At 43.6% G+C, this 19448-nt stretch overlaps 1 protein-coding gene across 1 annotated transcript in view; it reads left to right on the forward strand.

The window, feature by feature from the left end:
• Positions 1–347: 347 nt before the first annotated feature.
• LOC124040702 (serine/threonine-protein kinase MAK-like) overlaps positions 348–19448 on the forward strand; it is a 44493-nt gene continuing 25392 nt past the window's right edge. Inside the window, exons 1-6 of the mRNA XM_046357777.1 lie at positions 348–595; positions 7845–7984; positions 11192–11246; positions 15376–15497; positions 15859–15938; positions 18706–18838. Of these exons, the coding sequence (XP_046213733.1) occupies positions 518–595; positions 7845–7984; positions 11192–11246; positions 15376–15497; positions 15859–15938; positions 18706–18838 (608 nt within the window). The 5' untranslated portion in view covers positions 348–517. The remainder of the gene's footprint in view (positions 596–7844; positions 7985–11191; positions 11247–15375; positions 15498–15858; positions 15939–18705; positions 18839–19448) is intronic.

The raw sequence follows: 19448 nt of genomic DNA on the forward strand, positions 1-19448 counted from the left end.
AATGTTTGAGGGGTTCAACACTTAAGATGTTTTTTGCACCCGGCTGTTCTGTTCTGGGCACACTCCTGTAAGCCGAGCAGACGCCAAATGAATCCACTTCCCTTCTCGAGGAGAGGAGCACTCTTTCTCTTTCTCTCACTTCCTGTATGGCTGAGCAAGGCGGTTCGAGTTCTCCACATTGAGTTACCAATTTATTTTCTTTCTTTACTTTATTAGGTCTATTTGACAGGGACAGTGTATATTTATCAACATTTCTGTAAATGTGCACGATTTAGCCAGCCGGGGGATCACTTTCATTCATAGTCCCTTGGACATTCTACCACCACTACTTGAAAGGTAAAAGTGAAGGGGTGTAGTCGTTTTCTTTCTGTGTATCTAGAAGAGATGTCCTAGCTCCCCTGTGTCGTTATTCTGAATCTGAGACCCACCCCGCGGCATTGTGATCCTCGTCAGTCAGTGTGTCTGTTCTCCCAGAAGAAAGTAGCCTACTGTAGCTGCTGTGTGTTGACTGCTTCTCATGATGACTGACTCTACTATGGGGCTGCGTTTGGGACCAGGACCAGGGCCGGGACCAGGCCCGACCTCTCCGCTGAAGGTGAAAAGAGACTCCTCAACAGCACCCTGTCTGCATTCTTTGTTCCCATCATGTGATATATTTTTTATCACGTTTCGACCCCTGAGACTCTGCACTCTGCATTCTATGCCATTCTAGAATGCAGTGTGTGTCGTCCAGGGTCATGCGCAGACCTTTCAGGGGCATGTAGAATGCAGTGTGTGTAGTCCAGGGTCATGCGCAGACCTTTCAGGGGCATGTAGAATGCAGTGTGTGTAGTCCAGGGACGTGCGCAGACCTTTCAGGGGCATGTAGAATGCAGTGTGTTGTCGTCCAGGGTCGTGCGCAGACCTTTCAGGGGCATGTAGAATGCAGTGTGTGTCGTCCAGGGTCGTGCGCAGACCTTTCAGGGGCATGTAGAATGCAGTGTGTTGTCGTCCAGGGTCGTGCGCAGACCTTTCAGGGGCATGTAGAATGCAGTGTGTTGTCGTCCAGGGTCGTGCGCAGACCTTTCAGGGGCATGTAGAATGCAGTGTGTGTAGTCCAGGGACGTGCGCAGACCTTTCAGGGGCATGTAGAATGCAGTGTGTGTAGTCCAGGGTCGTGCTCAGACCTTTCAGGGGCATGTAGAATGCAGTGTGTGTCGTCCAGGGTCGTGCGCAGACCTTTCAGGGGCATGTAGAATGCAGTGTGTTGTCGTCCAGGGTCGTGCGCAGACCTTTCAGGGGCATGTAGAATGCAGTGTGTGTAGTCCAGGGACGTGCGCAGACCTTTCAGGGGCATGTGCTCAACAACAACAAAAAATCATAACATGCCAAAAACCACTGTTGCAAATGTTAACATTTTTTAACATGGTCCTATTTATTTCTGCAACAGCACACTCACTCATCAAAACAAATGGTAAGCAAGCTGGTTAACAGTGCCTCCTAAACATGATTGGCACCAGGAAAAGAGGATGGGCTGTCAGCTGATCGTTGATGATTTATGTAAATCTGCTGGTTAGCTCGCTCGATTTATAGATTTTTAGATTTAGATTAAATATTAAATGCTCGTATCAAATAATAACTTAATAATGTAATATTCATAAGGTTTCAACTCAATATATGATACTGGTGTTTTATGAGGATCCCTATTAGCTGTTGAAAAAGCAGCAGCTACTCTTCCTGGGGTCCACACAAAACATGAAATATAATACAGAACATTAATAGACAAAAACAGATCAAGGACAGAACTAACTAGCCTACATATCAATACATACACACAAACTATCTAGGTCAAATAGGGGAGAGGCGTTGTGCCGTGAGGTGTTGCTTCATCTGTTTTTTGAAACCAGGTTTGCTGTTTATTTGAGCAATATGAGATGGGAGTGCCATACAATAAGGGCTCTATATAATACTGTACGCTTTTTTGAATTTGTTCTGGATTTGGGGACTGTGAAAAGTCCCCTGGTGGCATGTCTGGTGGGGTAAGTCTCTGTGCCAGAGCTGTGTGTAAGTTGACTATGCGAACAATTTGGAATTTTCCAAACAATGTTTCTTATTTAAAAAAGAAGTGATAGAAAAGCGTAGAGGGCCTAGAGAGCTTCCCTGCGGTACACCATACCTTTCGTGTTTGACATTAGAGAGGCTTCCATTAAAGAGAACCCTCTGAGTTCTGTGAGACAGATAGCTTTAAATCCACAATGTGGCAGAGGTTGAAAATACATACGTTTTCTCAACAAAAGGTTATGGTCAATAATATCAAAGGCTGCACTGAAATCTACAATCTTATTATCAATTTATTTCAACCAATCATCAGTCATTTGTGTCAGTGCAGTACATGTTGAGTGCCTTTCTCTATAAGCATGCTGAAAGTTTGTTGTCAATTTGTTCACAGCAAAATAGCATTGTATTTGGTCAAACACAATTTTTTCCAACAGTTTGCTAAGAGCTGGCAGCAAGCTGATTGGTCTGCTGTTAGAACCAGTAAAGGCTGCTTTACCACTCTTGGGTAGTAGAATTACTTTGGCTTCCCTCCAGGCCTGAGGACAAAGACTTTCCTCTAGACTCGGATTAAAGATATGACAGATAGGAGTGGCTATAGAGTCAGCTAGCATCCTCAGTAGGAGTGGCTATAGAGTCAGCTACCATCCTCAGTAGGAGTGGCTATAGAGTCAGCTACCATCCTCAGTAGGAGTGACTATAGAGTCAGCTAGCATCCTCAGTAGGAGTGGCTATAGAGTCAGCTACCATCCTCAGTAGGAGTGACTATAGAGTCAGCTACCATCCTCAGTAGGAGTGGCTATAGAGTCAGCTAGCATCCTCAGTAGGAGTGGCTATAGAGTCAGCTAGCATCCTCAGTAGGAGTGGCTATAGAGTCAGCTACCATCCTCAGTAGGAGTGGCTATAGAGTCAGCTACCATCCTCAGTAGGAGTGACTATAGAGTCAGCTACCATCCTCAGTAGGAGTGACTATAGAGTCAGTAGGAGTGACTATAGAGTCAGCTACCATCCTCAGTAGGAGTGACTATAGAGTCAGCTAGCATCCTCAGTAGGAGTGACTATAGAGTCAGCTACCATCCTCAGTAGGAGTGACTATAGAGTCAGCTACCATCCTCAGTAGGAGTGGCTATAGAGTCAGCTAGCATCCTCAGTAGGAGTGACTATAGAGTCAGCTACCATCCTCAGTAGGAGTGGCTATAGAGTCAGCTACCATCCTCAGTAGGAGTGGCTATAGAGTCAGCTACCATCCTCAGTAGGAGTGGCTATAGAGTCAGCTAGCATCCTCAGTAGGAGTGGCTATAGAGTCAGCTACCATCCTCAGTAGGAGTGGCTATAGAGTCAGCTACCATCCTCAGTAGGAGTGACTATAGAGTCAGCTACCATCCTCAGTAGGAGTGACTATAGAGTCAGTAGGAGTGACTATAGAGTCAGCTACCATCCTCAGTAGGAGTGACTATAGAGTCAGCTAGCATCCTCAGTAGGAGTGACTATAGAGTCAGCTACCATCCTCAGTAGGAGTGACTATAGAGTCAGCTACCATCCTCAGTAGGAGTGGCTATAGAGTCAGCTAGCATCCTCAGTAGGAGTGACTATAGAGTCAGCTACCATCCTCAGTAGGAGTGGCTATAGAGTCAGCTACCATCCTCAGTAGGAGTGGCTATAGAGTCAGCTACCATCCTCAGTAGGAGTGACTATAGAGTCAGTAGGAGTGGCTATAGAGTCAGCTACCATCCTCAGTAGGAGTGACTATAGAGTCAGCTACCATCCTCAGTATCTTTCCATCTAAGTTGTCGATGCCAAGAGATTTGTCGTTATTGATTGGTGATAATGTTTTTTCCACCTCTCCCACACTAACTTTACAATATTTTAACTTACAATGTTTTTATTTCACTATTTGTTGTTTTATTCATGGGTATGATGGCCCACTGTTCATTGCTGGCATTTCCTGCCTCAGTTTGCCCACTGTTCATTGCTGGCATTTCCTGCCTCAGTTTGCCCACTTCATTGCTGGCATTTCCTGCCTCAGTTTGCCCACTGTTCATTGCTGGCATTTCCTGCCTCAGTTTGCCCACTTTGCCAATGAAGTAATCATTAGAATAATTGGCAACATCAAATGGTTTGTGATGGATAAGCCATCTGATTGGATGAAAGTTGAAATGGAGGTGAATTTGTCTTTCTGCCCATAATTTCATTTAAAGTACTCTAATGGGTTTCTCCCATCATTCTTTATATCATTGATCTTGGCTTTATAATACAGGTTCTTCTTCTTTTTTGTTTAGTCACATAACTTCTCAATTTGCAGTAAGTCAGCCAGTCAGATGTGCAGCCAGACTTACTAGCCACTCCTTTTGCCCCATCTCTTTCAACCAGACAGTTTTGAACTTCCTCATCAATCCATGGAGCCTTAACAGTTCTAACAGTCAGTTTCTTAACATGTCCATGTTTATCAATAATTGGAAGAAGAAATGTCATAAATTCATCAAGTGCAGCATCTGGATACTCCTCATTAATCACATCAGACCAACAAATATTCTTAACATCCACAGAAGAGTCACAGCAAAATCATTTGTATGATCTGTTATACACTATTTTAGGCCCAGCGTTTGGAACTTTGTCTTTCCTGTATATAGCCACTATACTGTGATCACTGTATCCAATGGGTACGGATGCAGCTGTAGAACAGACTTATACAGTATTAGTAAAACTGTGATCAATACATGTGGATGATATTGTTCCTGTAGTGTTTGTAAACACCCTGGTAGGTTGATTAATAACCTGAACCAGATTACAGGCACTGGTTACAGTGAGGTTCTGTCTACACTATACATACACGTGACTTCTGCTATTAGAATACGAAGACCGCATTGAAAAGACGGATCTAGACACACACAAGTTGATTTGTGATCTGATTTGTGTTCAGATCTGTCTGGCCACTTCAGGTGGTGTTCAGGGATGCATTGTGTGCAGATTTCTCCTCAGTCTGGACGCAATCAGGCTACTGAAAGTGCATGCAGTAGGGCTGTCCGCAACAACAACAAAAATATTGGTTGACCGAAACTCATCTGTTCTTTCGACCAATAGTGAACATTTTCAAACGTGTATTTTTCCATCTAAAATCAACTATATGCATTGAGCTTGTCTGATGCTTTAAGCTCACGATTTGGTGAAATAAGACACAAATGACTCAAGAGGGAGCTTGAGATCTAGATAACCAGAATAAAATAAAATAAATACTAACCTGACCAAAACCATTCTCCTCCCGCTCCTGCTAGCTTTCGCAGATTCTGCCAATACTTTCTGAAGTTGCCAGTAATAGGCTACAAGAGAAGTCGACAACCTTTTCTCATGTGGAATGTCAATTTATCTGACCCCTTCCACTGATCTGCGTGCCAGTTTTGGTTTTATTTTGCACATTTTTGTGGAACAGTTTAATTTCTTTTATAATGTCTCAAAATCATTGTCATGTGGATAATCAAAATTCTATCCAAATCTAAATGAAAATGCAACAAACTTGAAACATTGTATAAAATATTTGGGGTCCTCAATTTCCCACGCCAGCGAGCTCGGGACAGACACTGCTGTAGGCTATCTGCGCTAGTGATAAGAAGCAGTGCTTTACTTTGGCAGGAGCCCAGCGGAGCTGAGTATCAACACCTCACATTTTCTACTGCTTGCGCTCCTGTTCCTCTTCTAGAATATCAGCTCAACAGTATTGTGGACCACCTAAATATAAACAGTACCAGCCACCAAAATGATTACCAGAACGTATTTCAGTCCAAGTCAAGCACTGATAAGAAGTAATCAGGTAGGACTATTTGTATGGTGTTTCCATTGGATCAGAGCATGACATTGTTCCCTTTCACCTGAGTGGTTATCGAAAGGGAGAGAGCTGGAAAGATCTTTCAAATACATTGAGGAACTATTGAAATTATCAATGGATGGAAAAACAGACTTCGTTCACTTTCTGTTTGAGGTGAAGAAAACATTACTTTGAGAAGCTCCACAGCTCATTGGTGGTGGGGCGTTAACCAATCAGAAACACTATCAGATCCCCAAATGGGCACATTATTATGCCTCTGTTTTCACGCAGGTCAGGTAGCCTATAGGTCTACTTCTATGTGTCATCAGGGTCAGGTAGTCTATAGGTCTACTTCCATGTGTAACCAGGTAGTCTATAGGTCTACTTCTATGTGTAATCAGGTAGTCTATAGGTCTACTTCTATGTGTAATCAGGTAGTCTATAGGTCTACTTCTATGTGTAATCAGGTAGTCTATAGGTCTACTTCTATGTGTAATCATAAGGTGAATGCACCAATTTGTAAGTCGTTCTGGATAAGAGCGTCTGCTAAATGACTTAAATGTAAATGTAATCAGGTAGTCTATAGGTCTACTTCTATATGTGTAATCAGGTAGTCTATAGGTCTACTTCTATGTGTAATCAGGTAGTCTATAGGTCTACTTCTATGTGTAATCAGGCCAGGTAGCCTATAGGTCTACTTCTATGTGTAACCAGGTAGCCTATAGGCCTACTTCTATGTGTGCTTGTTCTTACTCAACATTCACAAGAGCGCTCCAAACTAAAGACAATGACTAAATTGAATTGAAAAAAACTCGCAGATGGAATGAAATAAACCAAATCCAGCTCTCTGCTAACAACGTGTCCACTCCGACAACGAGAACAGGAAAAGGAATAATAATATATTGAATTCATAACAGAAATTATTTAACCAAACAAACATTGTTGATAGGAATTAACAGTAAAGTACCACTGGTGATGCACCACAGAGGGCAGTGCATGCAGCCCAGGACATCACTGTGGCCAAGCGTCTGCTAAATGGCATATATTATTATTATTATTATTATTATTATTATTATAAGCTTCCTGCTGTCCAGGACCTCTCCACTAGCTGGCGCCAAGTCTGGGTCAAGGGGCTCCTTAACGGCTGATATTCAGACCCCTTGGCTTTTTCCACATTTTGCTACATTTCAGCCTTATTCTAAAATGGATTAAATACATTTTCTTCCTTGTCAATCTACACACAATACCCCATAATGACATCACAATACCCCATAATGACTTCACAATACCCCATAATGACATCACAATACCCCATAATGACATCACAATACCCCATAATGACATCACAATACCCCATAATGACAAAGGGATTATTATTTTTTTAAATCAATAAAAAACAGAAATCCCTTATTTACATAAGTATTCAGACCCTTTGCTCTGAGACTCGAAATTGAGCTCAGGTGCATCCTGTTTCCATTGATCATCCTTGAGATGTTTCTACAACTTGATTGGAGACCACCTGTAGTAAATTCAATTGATTAGACATTATTTGGAAAGGAACACACCTGTCTATATAAGGCCCCACAGTTGACAGTGCATGTCAGAGCACAGGCACAGATCTGGGGAAGGGTGCGTAAACATTTCTGCAGCATTGAAGGTTCCCAAGAACACAGTGGCCTCCATCATTCTTAAACAGAAGAAGTTTGGAACCACCATGACTCCTCCAGGGGCTAGCCGCCCGGCCAAACTGAACAATCGGGACAAGGACCTTGGTCAGGGAGGTGAAAAAAACAATTGAATCCATTTTTAGAATAAGGCTGTAATGTAACAAAATTTGGAAAATGTCAAAGGGGTTTGAATACTTTCCAAATTCACTGTATATAGTATGCAACATCCCAAATGTCACCCAATTCCCTATGTAGCCCTATTCCTGATCAAAGCAGTGCACTATAGAGAGAATAGTGCTCTATTTGCGACGTTGTAACGCTTTCCTACCCACTCTCTGCTGAAGGAGCAGCAGCAGGGTTGGAACGCGGCCCCGCGGTGGGAGATGAACCGCTATACCACCATGAGACAGCTGGGGGACGGGACCTTCGGCAGCGTGCTCATGGGCAAGAGCAACGAATCTGGAGAACTGGTGGCCATCAAGAGGTGAGGGCATGGGTTAAGGGGCTGTGGGGGTGGTGGGAGGCTGTGGGGGTGGTGAGAGAATGTGGGGGTGGTGAGAGGCTGTGGTGGGGGTGAAGGGGCTGTGTGGGTGGTGGGAGGCTGTGGGGGTGGTGAGAGGCTGTGGGGGTGGTGAGAGGCTGTGGGGGTGGTGGGAGGCTGTGGTGGGGGTGGTGAGAGGCTGTGGTGGGGGTGGTGAGAGGCTGTGGGGGTGGTGGGAGGCTGTGAAGGGGCTGTGGGGGTGGTGAAGGGGCTGTGGGGGTGGTGGGAGGCTGTGGAGGGGTGGTGAGAGGCTGTTGGGGTGAAGGGGTGGCTGTGGGGGTGGTGGTGACTTCAACTGGTGTGAGAGGCGTGGTGACGATCATACCTCAGGATACTTCAGCTAGTGACTATCATTCCTTTCCTCAGGATACTTCAGCTAGTGACTATCATTCCTTTCCTCAGGATACTTCAGCTGGTGACTATCTGGGAGAAGAAAAAGGAGCACTCTGTTTCTGCATAAATCTGCATAAATGGAACTGATTTGATGGCTGGTGACGCAAAGAAAGGGGGTTGGGTTTGAATGAAAGAGCGGGAAGACTGAGGAAAAGAAGGATTGGGTCTCTATCGGACCTTATGAAGCTGTGCTATCGTAAATACAGAATCTTATGCATTCTAAATAACCGCCCATTCGGAAAAGGAAAATGCAAGAAATATATTTACTCTGAGCTGTGCTTCGATAGATTGGTCGAAGATGGAAGGCTGGGTTGCCCAGCAGAGATCTCCCTTGTCCTTTGAAGAATATTTCTGGGTGGATATGTTGTAGTCCGTCGTTGTGTGGTAGAATGGATACGTTGTAGCACCCTGTCGTTCTGAAGAGATTGTCTGTCCTTCCCTAGGCCACGCACATTTTACAGTTGCTGCTGATACATCCTAGACGTTGAGTTATCACTTCTTTAGTGAATAAGAGTTCAAAGTTCATACCAAGTTGCCATACTATGAGCTCATGCTATATTCTGGCTGGTATCATCGAAATTCATCCTTCCAGCGTGTCGATCGTCACCTCCACGTTAAAGATCTCCCTTTTAAACGTATGGACATCAGTCCTCACGTCATCGGGAACACAGTGTTCATTTTGTTAGGTTGTAGTCGTTCAACCATTCGCAACTAGAGCTCATGCTGAGGTTTGTTTAGTTCGCCGACGGGGGCTCTTGTAGAAAAGGGGTTGGTTCATTTACAACCAATGCCTATTCGCGTGAGTGGCCACTGAGTGAGCATATTTTACTTATGAAAACAATTCTCTCATTTTAAAAACTAAAATTACATTACATTTTTTCACATAGTTTCATATTTAAACATTTAAATTGAACAACAATTCCATGTGAATCTGATAACTAGAATGTGTAGACTTTCCAAGATACAGTTTGTAGTCCTATCATCAGTAATAATGTCTCAGATGCCAACTGATCTGACATTATATTCTTTAAGTACCAACGGATACTTTCTACTGGTTGGATTACCGAAATATGGTTCCGTTCCCAACCTTTTGATGTTACCATACTCTCTCTCTCTGTTAACAAAGAGCTTTCAAAGAGTCCATTCTGTAGAGTAGAGCGAGAAAAGGGGGAAAGCTATTTAATATATAATATAATAATAAAAGCAGACGCTTTTATCCAAAGCAACTTACAGTCATGTGTGCATACATTCTACGTATGGGTGGTCCCGGGGATCGAACCCACTACCCTGGCGTTACAAGCGCCATGCTCTACCAACTGAGCTACAGAAGGACCACTTTATGGAGGTCATAAACCTCACCAACAGGGCAACGTCATGACAGTGGACCATCACTGTAGCCTCGTTCCACGGCGAGGGGTCTATCACTGTAGCCTCGTTCCACGGCGAGGGGTCTATCACTGTAGCCTCGTTCCACTCCGAGGGGACTATCACTGTAGCCTCGTTCCACTCCGAGGGGACTATCACTGTAGCCTCGTTCCACGGCGAGGGGATTATCACTGTAGCCTTGTTCCACTCCGAGGGGACTATCATTGTAGCCTTGTTCCACTCCGAGGGGACTATCATTGTAGCCGCGGTCCACGGCGAGTGGACTCATTGTAGCTGCGTCTTTTTCATTATTTCAGCTTTTGTCTCAGTCATTTGATTTGCTGCAGTTTCACCTTCGTCTAAGGAATTGACCGTTGGGAATGTTACTTTTTACAGGTTTAGGATGATTACTGTCATAACTTAGGAGCGTGTTCCTACTGAGAGGTTTATGAAAAATAGTAGTTTCAAGAATATCACCTTTTTAACAACATTGAGGTTGAGGAAATTGAAAGAGAAAGCACAATGCTCCAGTATGCCTCAATGATGAACCTGTGTGTGGGCATGGTATTTAAATTGAACTTAATGTAAATTATGAATGTGTATTAGTAGAGTTGTTATAGAACACAAATCTACTCAAATCCTTCTCTGTGCCCCTCCAGACTACCAGAATACCGTCAACGTAACGGCACCACAGGACAATATTAGAAGAAAAAAACGCTTTAGAGACAGCATATGTAAATTATTTTTTTATCTTCCCAGAAACCCAAACACAAATTAGCATAATCCCCATTTTATAATTCCCATCACTGTTCCCGTGTATCGTAAAAGCCAGCATATTGAAAATAGTTCCTAGATAACGGCATTTTGGGTTAATGTGAAAAGAAAACCAGGAGGCAGCAGACCTTAAGGGTGTTTATCTAGATAGTGGGAAAGGGCTTCTTGGCCTCCTGTACGGGGCATGTTTCTATTAACATCTGGAACATCCATAGTTACAGGTATATAATTAGATTGAACTTCTCAAGGATTCTCTAGCCTATTAGTGGTGTCACCCATGAATGCCGGGAGGGAAGGAACCAATTTTATTATTATTATTATTTTTAAATGTATCTACAAATTTGGGATAGAAGTTCCACGAGGCTATCATTATCAGAGACTATAGGCCTCAGGAAGTAGAACCGGTAGACTGGCAGATATATGGAATACGAATTGGTCCCAAAATACCTGACTCTTAGGTTTATTTCATATCATCAACACCTATGCACATAATAGGAGTATTATCAATTGTGTAAAGTTATTAATCTTGTATCAACCATCTAATAGATATTAAAGGTCTCCTTAACTTGTGTTGAATTTAGGCTCTTAGATTAAATGTGTTTTTATTTGTTCTCTCAGGATGAAGAGGAAGTTCTACTCGTGGGATGAGTGTATGAACTTACGAGAAGTCAAGGTAGGAACCTGTCACCACGCCCTGATCAGAGAGAGCCCTTGGTTCTCTATGGTATTGTAGATCAGGGCGTGACTAGTTCTATTTTTTTTCTCTTCTATTTCTATGTTGGTGTGCTGGGTATGGTTCCCAACTAGAGGCAGTTGATTATCGTTGTTTCTAATTGGGGATCATATTTAAGTTGTCTATTGTTCCCACCTGGGTTGTGGGGTATTGTTTTGGTTAGTGCTTTGTGTTGCGCTCCGTGACGGCACGTTTGTTATGTCCCTGTAAAGAACATGTGGAACTCTACGCACGCTGTGCCTTGGTCCACTCACACACACACACACACACACACACACACACACACACACACACACACACACACACACACACACACACACACACACACACACACACACACACACACACACACACGTGACAGGAACCACTATCTGAAATGGCACCCTGCTCACTATAGCGCACTGCTTTTGACCAGGGGCGAAGTGCAATATATAGGCTGACATTTGAAATGCATCCTAAGGCAATTTAAAACCACCATGACATTTTTAAAACTTTAAGCTCTGTCGCATTTGGACCAGCCAGAACCCCAAGGTGGCAGGGTAGCCTAGTGGTTAGAGTGTAGAGGTGGCAGGGTAGCCTAGTGGTTAGAGTGTAGAGGTGGCAGGGTAGCCTAGTGGTTAGAGTGTAGAGGTGGCAGGGTAGCCTAGTGGTTAGAGTGTAGAGGTGGCAGGGTAGCCTAGTGGTTAGAGTGTAGAGGTGGCAGGGTAGCCTAGTGGTTAGAGTGTAGAGGTGGCAGGGTAGCCTAGTGGTTAGAGTGTAGAGGTGGCAGGGTAGCCTAGTGGTTAGAGTGTAGAGGTGGCAGGGTAGCCTAGTGGTTAGAGTGTAGAGGTGGCAGGGTGGTTAGAGTGTAGAGGTGGCAGGGTAGCCTAGTGGTTAGAGTGTAGAGGTGGCAGGGTAGCCTAGTGGTTAGAGGTAGAGGTGGCAGGGTAGCCTAGTGGTTAGAGTGTAGAGGTGGCAGGGTAGCCTAGTGGTTAGAGTGTAGAGGTGGCAGGGTAGCCTAGTGGTTAGAGTGTAGAGGTGGCAGGGTAGCCTAGTGGTTAGAGTGTAGAGGTGGCAGGGTAGCCTAGTGGTTAGAGTGTAGAGGTGGCAGGGTAGCCTAGTGGTGGTTGGCAGGGTAGCCTAGTGGTTAGAGGTAGAGGTGGCAGGGTAGCCTAGTGGTTAGAGTGTAGAGGTGTAGCCTAGTGGTTAGGTGGAGGTGGCAGGGTAGCCTAGTGGTTAGAGTGTAGAGGTGGCAGGGTAGCCTAGTGGTTAGAGTGTAGAGGTGGCAGGGTAGCCTAGTGGTTAGAGTGTAGAGGTGGCAGGGTAGCCTAGTGGTTAGAGTGTAGAGGTGGCAGGGTAGCCTAGTGGTTAGAGTGTAGAGGTGGCAGGGTAGCCTAGTGGTTAGAGTGTAGAGGTGGCAGGGTAGCCTAGTGGTTAGAGTGTAGAGGTGGCAGGGTAGCCTAGTGGTTAGAGTGTAGAGGTGGCAGGGTAGCCTAGTGGTTAGAGTGTAGAGGTGGCAGGGTAGCCTAGTGGTTAGAGTGGAGGTGGCAGGGTAGCCTAGTGGTTAGAGGTAGAGGTGGCAGGGTAGCCTAGTGGTTAGAGTGTAGAGGTGGCAGGGTAGCCTAGTGGTTAGAGTGTAGAGGTGGCAGGGTAGCCTAGTGGTTAGAGTGTAGAGGTGGCAGGGTAGCCTAGTGGTTAGAGTGTAGAGGTGGCAGGGTAGCCTAGTGGTTAGAGTGTAGAGGTGGCAGGGTAGCCTAGTGGTTAGAGTGTAGAGGTGGCAGGGTAGCCTAGTGGTTAGAGTGTAGAGGTGGCAGGGTAGCCTAGTGGTTAGAGTGTAGAGGTGGCAGGGTAGCCTAGTGGTTAGAGTGTAGAGGTGGCAGGGTAGCCTAGTGGTTAGAGTGTAGAGGTGGCAGGGTAGCCTAGTGGTTAGAGTGTAGAGGTGGCAGGGTAGCCTAGTGGTTAGAGTGTAGAGGTGGCAGGGTAGCCTAGTGGTTAGAGTGTAGAGGTGGCAGGGTAGCCTAGTGGTTAGAGTGTAGAGGTGGCAGGGTAGCCTAGTGGTTAGAGTGTAGAGGTGGCAGGGTAGCCTAGTGGTTAGAGTGTAGAGGTGGCAGGGTAGCCTAGTGGTTAGAGTGTAGAGGTGGCAGGGTAGCCTAGTGGTTAGAGTGTAGAGGTGGCAGGGTAGCCTAGTGGTTAGAGTGTAGAGGTGGCAGGGTAGCCTAGTGGTTAGAGTGTAGAGGTGGCAGGGTAGCCTAGTGGTTAGAGTGTAGAGGTGGCAGGGTAGCCTAGTGGTTAGAGTGTAGAGGTGGCAGGGTAGCCTAGTGGTTAGAGTGTAGAGGTGGCAGGGTAACCTAGTGGTCAGAGTGTAGAGGTGGCAGGGTAGACTAGTGGTCAGAGCGTTGGACTAGTAACCGAAAGGTTGCAAGTTCAAACCCCCGAGCTGACAAGGTACAAATCTGTCCTTCTGCCCCTGAACAGGCAGTTGACCCCACTGTTCCCAGGCCGTCATTGAAAATAAGAATTTGTTCTTAACTGACTTGCCTAGTTAAAATAAAGGTTAAAACATTTTTTTTAAAATTGCCATAAGGGCCAGCTGTTGATTTTCACTATTTTCACTATTTTTGAGTGAGAACAAGCTTTTGGGACATTGGATCCCCAAGCGATCTGTGAACCGTTTTTGAGTTAATAAATCCCCTTCTTTGAGTGCTGAACTGCCCTGTCTGTCTCTTGGTTTTTCCATATGACCCACTCCTACACCTACAGAGTCATTACAACCTCTCAGTATTCTCTCCTGTCAGAACAATGTGAAACCATTACCTCTCGGTAATCTCTCCTGTCAGAACAATGTGAAGCCATTAAAACCTCTCAGTAATCTCTCCTGTCAGAACAATGTGAAACCATTACAACCTCTCAGTAATCTCTCCTGTCAGAACAATGTGAAACCATTACAACCTCTCAGTAATCTCTCCTGTCAGAACAATGTGAAACCATTACAACCTCTCAGTAATCTCTCCTGTTAGAACAATGTGAAACCATTACAACCTCTCAGTAATCTCTCCTGTCAAACAATGTGAAACATTACCAGAACAATGTAAACCATTACAACCTCTCAGTAATCTCTCCTGTCAGAACAATGTGAAACCATTACAACCTCTCAGTAATCTCTCCTGTCAGAACAATGTGAAACCATTACAACCTCTCAGTAATCTCTGTCAGAACAATGTGAAACCATTACAACCTCTCAGTAATCTCTCCTGTCAGAACAATGTGAAACCATTACCATTACAACCTCTCAGAACAATGTGAAACCATTACAACCTCTCAGTAATCTCTCCTGTCAATCTCTCCTAATCTCTCCTGTCAGAACAATGTGAAACCATTACAACCTCTCAGTAATCTCTCCTGTCAGAACAATGTGAAACCATTACAACCTCTCAGTAATCTCTCCTGTCAGAACAATGTGAAACCATTACAACCTCTCAGTAATCTCTCCTGTCAGAACAATGTGAAACCATTACAACCTCTCAGTAATCTCTCCTGTCAGAACAATGTGAAACCATTACAACCTCTCAGTAATCTCTCCTGTCAGAACAATGTGAAGCCATTTTAACTCTCTGTAATCTCTCCTGTCACAAACTCTACGTAACATACTCTAAATGTAGCATCTGACGCAATTACTCCAGATTTTAGTTCTGGGTTTCTGACATTTACCCACTTTTCTCATTTGACGTACGAGTAGACATTACAACCTGGGAACATTAAAGGCCTTGCTAAAGTATTCGCCCCCTTGAACTTTGCGACCTTTTGCCACATTTCAGGCTTCAAACATAAAGATTTAAAACTGTATTTTTTTGTGAAGAATCAACAACAAGTGGGACACAATCATGAAGTGGAATGACATTTATTTGATATTTCAAACTTTTTTAACAAATCAAAACTGAAAAATTGGGCGTGCAAAATTATTCAGCCCCTTTACTTTCAGTGCAAAAGGTCGCAAAGTTCAAGGGGGCCGAATACTTTCGCAAGGCACTGTATATTGTACATTAGCTAATGTCACTCCATACAAAGCCATGTGTATGTTTTACATTTCCAGTCTCTGAAGAAGTTGAGCCATGCCAACGTAGTGAAGCTGAAGGAGGTGATTCGAGAGAATGACCACCTCTACTTTGTCTTTGAGTACATGAAGGAAAACCTCTACCAGCTGATGAAGGACAGGTAGGATCAATCAATATTATCAATATTATCAATCAAATAATGAGAAACTATAACCAGTTTAATTGTAGTTTGTTACTAGTTATTTTTTCAGGAAATAGTCGTTTGTTAATATTGGACAGTTCAGGTGGATGTAAATGGATCTGTAGTTGTTGAAATGAGACCTTTGTATCTGTGAACGTTCCTATGTATGTATGAGCTGATTGAGTCGTCATGTATTTAGGAAAGTTTTACTAACAAGGATTGTGATATGTGGTTGTCTTACCTAGCTCGGTTAACCCGAATGCACTGACTGTATGTCGCTCTGGATAAGAGCATCTGCTAAATGACTAAAATGTGAATGTATTGATGTTCATCTTTCCAGACAGAGATTGTTCCCTGAGTCAGTGATCAGGAACATGCTGTTTCAGATATTACAGGGACTCTCCTTTATCCATAAACATGGTAGGTTCCCCAGTCCAGCTAGAGACCTCTCACTGAAGGTACAAGAGACACTGAGACTGAATATTGTAGCGATCCAGGATAATCCACGTTAAAATTCCCACCGAGTGGGTTAACCCTATTGACGCGATGTGTAGGGTGCTTTCCTTTTCACTCCAGCGACCTGGGCTTGCGTCCCTGCCTCTCCCTTCGCTACAATATGATCACAATGCATAGCCTACTCGTAGTCGATTCTGAACGCTTGCCCAACCCCGTAGTCACAGACAATATTATCCACCTGTCAAAATGATCTTTGAAAGGAATGCTGTTCATAACTATTCAAGCAATAGACCATGTATTGGCTACACTCTTAGCGAGAGAAACAACGTTCTAACAAAGGGTTCTTTGAGGAACAATTGGGTTCTACGGAAGAATAACTATTTTTGGAAGACAAGCGTTCTTTGTAAGGCAACGGGTTTAACACCCTAAGAATAATTTCTGGGATAATTTTTTTTAAATGATTTTGAGCATTAGTGTTTACGTCCATGTTTAAACTTTAACATCAGTTGAGTCATCTGATCAGTTTTTAAAAGAAAGGTGCGAGTGTTTTACACCTGCATTCTACACCTGCATTGTTTGCTGTTTGGGGTTTTAGGCTGGGTTTCTGTACAGCACTTTGAGATATCAGCTGGTGTATGAAGGGCTATATAAATACATTTGATTTGATTTTAAAGTGTACCTACATGGGTATATTTGTTCATGTACAGTTGAAGTCGGGAGTTTACATTCACCTTAGCCAAATACATTTAAACTCAGTTTTTCACAATTCCGGACATTTAATCTGAGTAAAAAATCCCTGTATTAGGTCAGTTAGGATCACCACTTTATTTTAAGAATGTGAAATGTCAGAATAATAGTAGAGAGTGTTTTATTTCAGCTTTTATTTCTTTCATCACATTCCCAGTGGGTCAGACGTTTACAAACACTCAATTAGTATTTGTTAGCATTGCCTTTTAAATTGTTTAACTTGGGTCAAATGTTTCCACAAGCTTCCCACGATAAGTTGGGTGAACTTTAGCCCATTCCTCCTGACATAGCTGGTGTAACGGAGTCAGGTTTGTAGGCCTCCTTGCTCGCACACACTTTTTCAGTTCTGCCCACACATTTTCTATAGGATTGAGGTCAGGGCTTTGTGATGGCCACTCCAATACCTCGACTTTGTTGTCCTTAAGCCATTTTGCCACAACTTTGGAAGTATGCTTGGGGACATTGTCCATTTGGAAGACCCATTTGCGACCAAGCTTTAACTTCCTGACTGATGTCTTGAGATGTTGCTTCAATATATCCACATAATTTTCTTTCCTCATGAAGCCATCTATTTTGTGAAGTGCACCAGTCTCTCCTGCAGCAAAGCACCCCCACAACATGATTTGTGAACATTTTAAGTCGCTCTGGATAAGAGCGTGTCTGCTAAATGACTTAAATGTAATGTAAATGTAATGATGCTGCCACCCTCATGCTTCACGGTTGGGATGGTGTTCTTCGGCTTGCAAGCATCCCCCTTTTTCCTCCAAACATAACGATGGTCATTATGTCCAAACAGTTGTATTTTTGTTTCATCAGAGCAGAGGACATTTCTCCAAAAAGTACAATCTTTGTCCCCATGTGCAGTTGCAAACTCTAGTCTTGCTTTTTTATGTCGGTTTTGGAGCAGTGGCTTCTTCCTTACTGAGTGGCCTTTCAGGTTATGTCGATAAAGGAGTCTTTTTACTGTGGATATAGGACTCGTTTTACTGTGGATATAGATACTTTTGTACCTGTTTCCTCCAGCATCTTCACAAGGTCCTTTGCTGTTGTTCTGGGATTGATTTGCACTTTTCGTACAAAGTACATTCATCTCTAGGAGACAGAACGCATCTCCTTCCTGAGTGGTATGATGGCTGTGTGGTCCCATGGTGTTTATACTTGCGAACTATTGTTTGTACCGATAAACGTGATATCTTCAGGCGTTTGGAAATGGCTCCCAAAGACGAACCAGACATTTTTTTCTGTGGTCTTGGCTGATTTCTTTAGATTTTCCCATGATGTCAGGCGAAGAGGCACTGAGTTTGAAGGTAGGCCTTGAAATACATCCACAGGTACACCTCCGAATGACTCAAATGATGTCAGTTTGCCTATCAGAAGCTTCTAAAGCCATGATATCATTTTCTGGAATTTTCCATGTTTAAAGGCACAGTCAACTTAGTGTATGTAAACTTCTGACCCACTGGAATTGTGATACAGTGAAATAATCTGTCTGTAAACAATTGTTGGAAAAATGACTTGTCTTGCACAAAGTAGATGTCCTAACCGACTTGCCAAAACTATAGTTTGTTAACAAGACATTTGTGGAGTGGTTGAAAAACGAGTTTTAATGACTCCAACATAAGTGTATGTAAACTTCCGATTTCAACTGTATCTGGTATTTCCTTAATCATTTTACATATTTGATATCTTTGCCGTGATTTATTTATTTCAAATTAGTATTTTTTGTTATTTTGTGGTTGCAGAGAGTAGGAGATTAGAATGGAGTATGAGTGAACCAGTAGTCTATTTTATTTATCCACCGTGACATTAAACCAGAGAACCTGCTCCGTCTCCCCAGGTTACTTCCACCGTGACATTAAACCAGAGAACCTGCTCCGTCTCTCCAGGTTACTTCCACCGTGACATTAAACCAGAGAACCTGCTCTGTCTCTCCAGGTTACTTCCACCGTGACATTAAACCAGAGAACCTGCTCCATCTCCCCAGGTTACTTCCACCGTGACATTAAACCAGAGAACCTGCTCTGTATGGGTCCAGAGTTGGTGAAGATAGCTGACTTTGGGTTGGCCAGAGAGATACGCTCCCAGCCTCCCTACACTGAATACGTCTCAACTAGATGGTAAGATGTTTGATTTGCACACCAGTCAAAATGTTGGACACACCTACTCATTCAAGGGTTTTTCTTTATTTAAAAAAAAAACTATTTTCTACATTGTAGAATAATTGTGAAGACATCAAAACTAGGAAATAACACATGGAATCATGTAGTAACCAAATAAGTGTTAAACAAATCAAAATATATTTGAGATTCTTCAAAGTAGCCACCCTTTGCCTTGATGACAGCTTTGCACACTCTTGGTATTCTCTCAACCAGTTTCATGAGGAATGCTTTTCCAACAGTCTTGAAGGAGTTCCCACGTATGCTGAGCACTTGTTGGCTGCTTTTCCTTCACTCTGCGGTCCAACTCATCTAAATCCATCTCAACTGGGTTGAGGTCGGGTGATTGTGGAGGCCAGGTCATCTGATGCAGCACTCTATCACTCTCCTTCTTGGTCAAATGTCCCTTACACAGCCTGGAGGTGTGTTTTGGATAATTGTCCTGTTGAAAACAAATGATGGTCCCACTAAGCCCAAACCAGGTGGGATGGCGTATTGCTGCAGAAGGCTGTGGTAGCCATGCTGGTTCAGTGTGCCTTGATTTCGAAATAAATCAGACAGTGTCAACAGC

This window comes from Oncorhynchus gorbuscha, linkage group LG08, assembly GCF_021184085.1.
Source record: "Oncorhynchus gorbuscha isolate QuinsamMale2020 ecotype Even-year linkage group LG08, OgorEven_v1.0, whole genome shotgun sequence".
Taxonomy (NCBI): domain Eukaryota; kingdom Metazoa; phylum Chordata; class Actinopteri; order Salmoniformes; family Salmonidae; genus Oncorhynchus; species Oncorhynchus gorbuscha.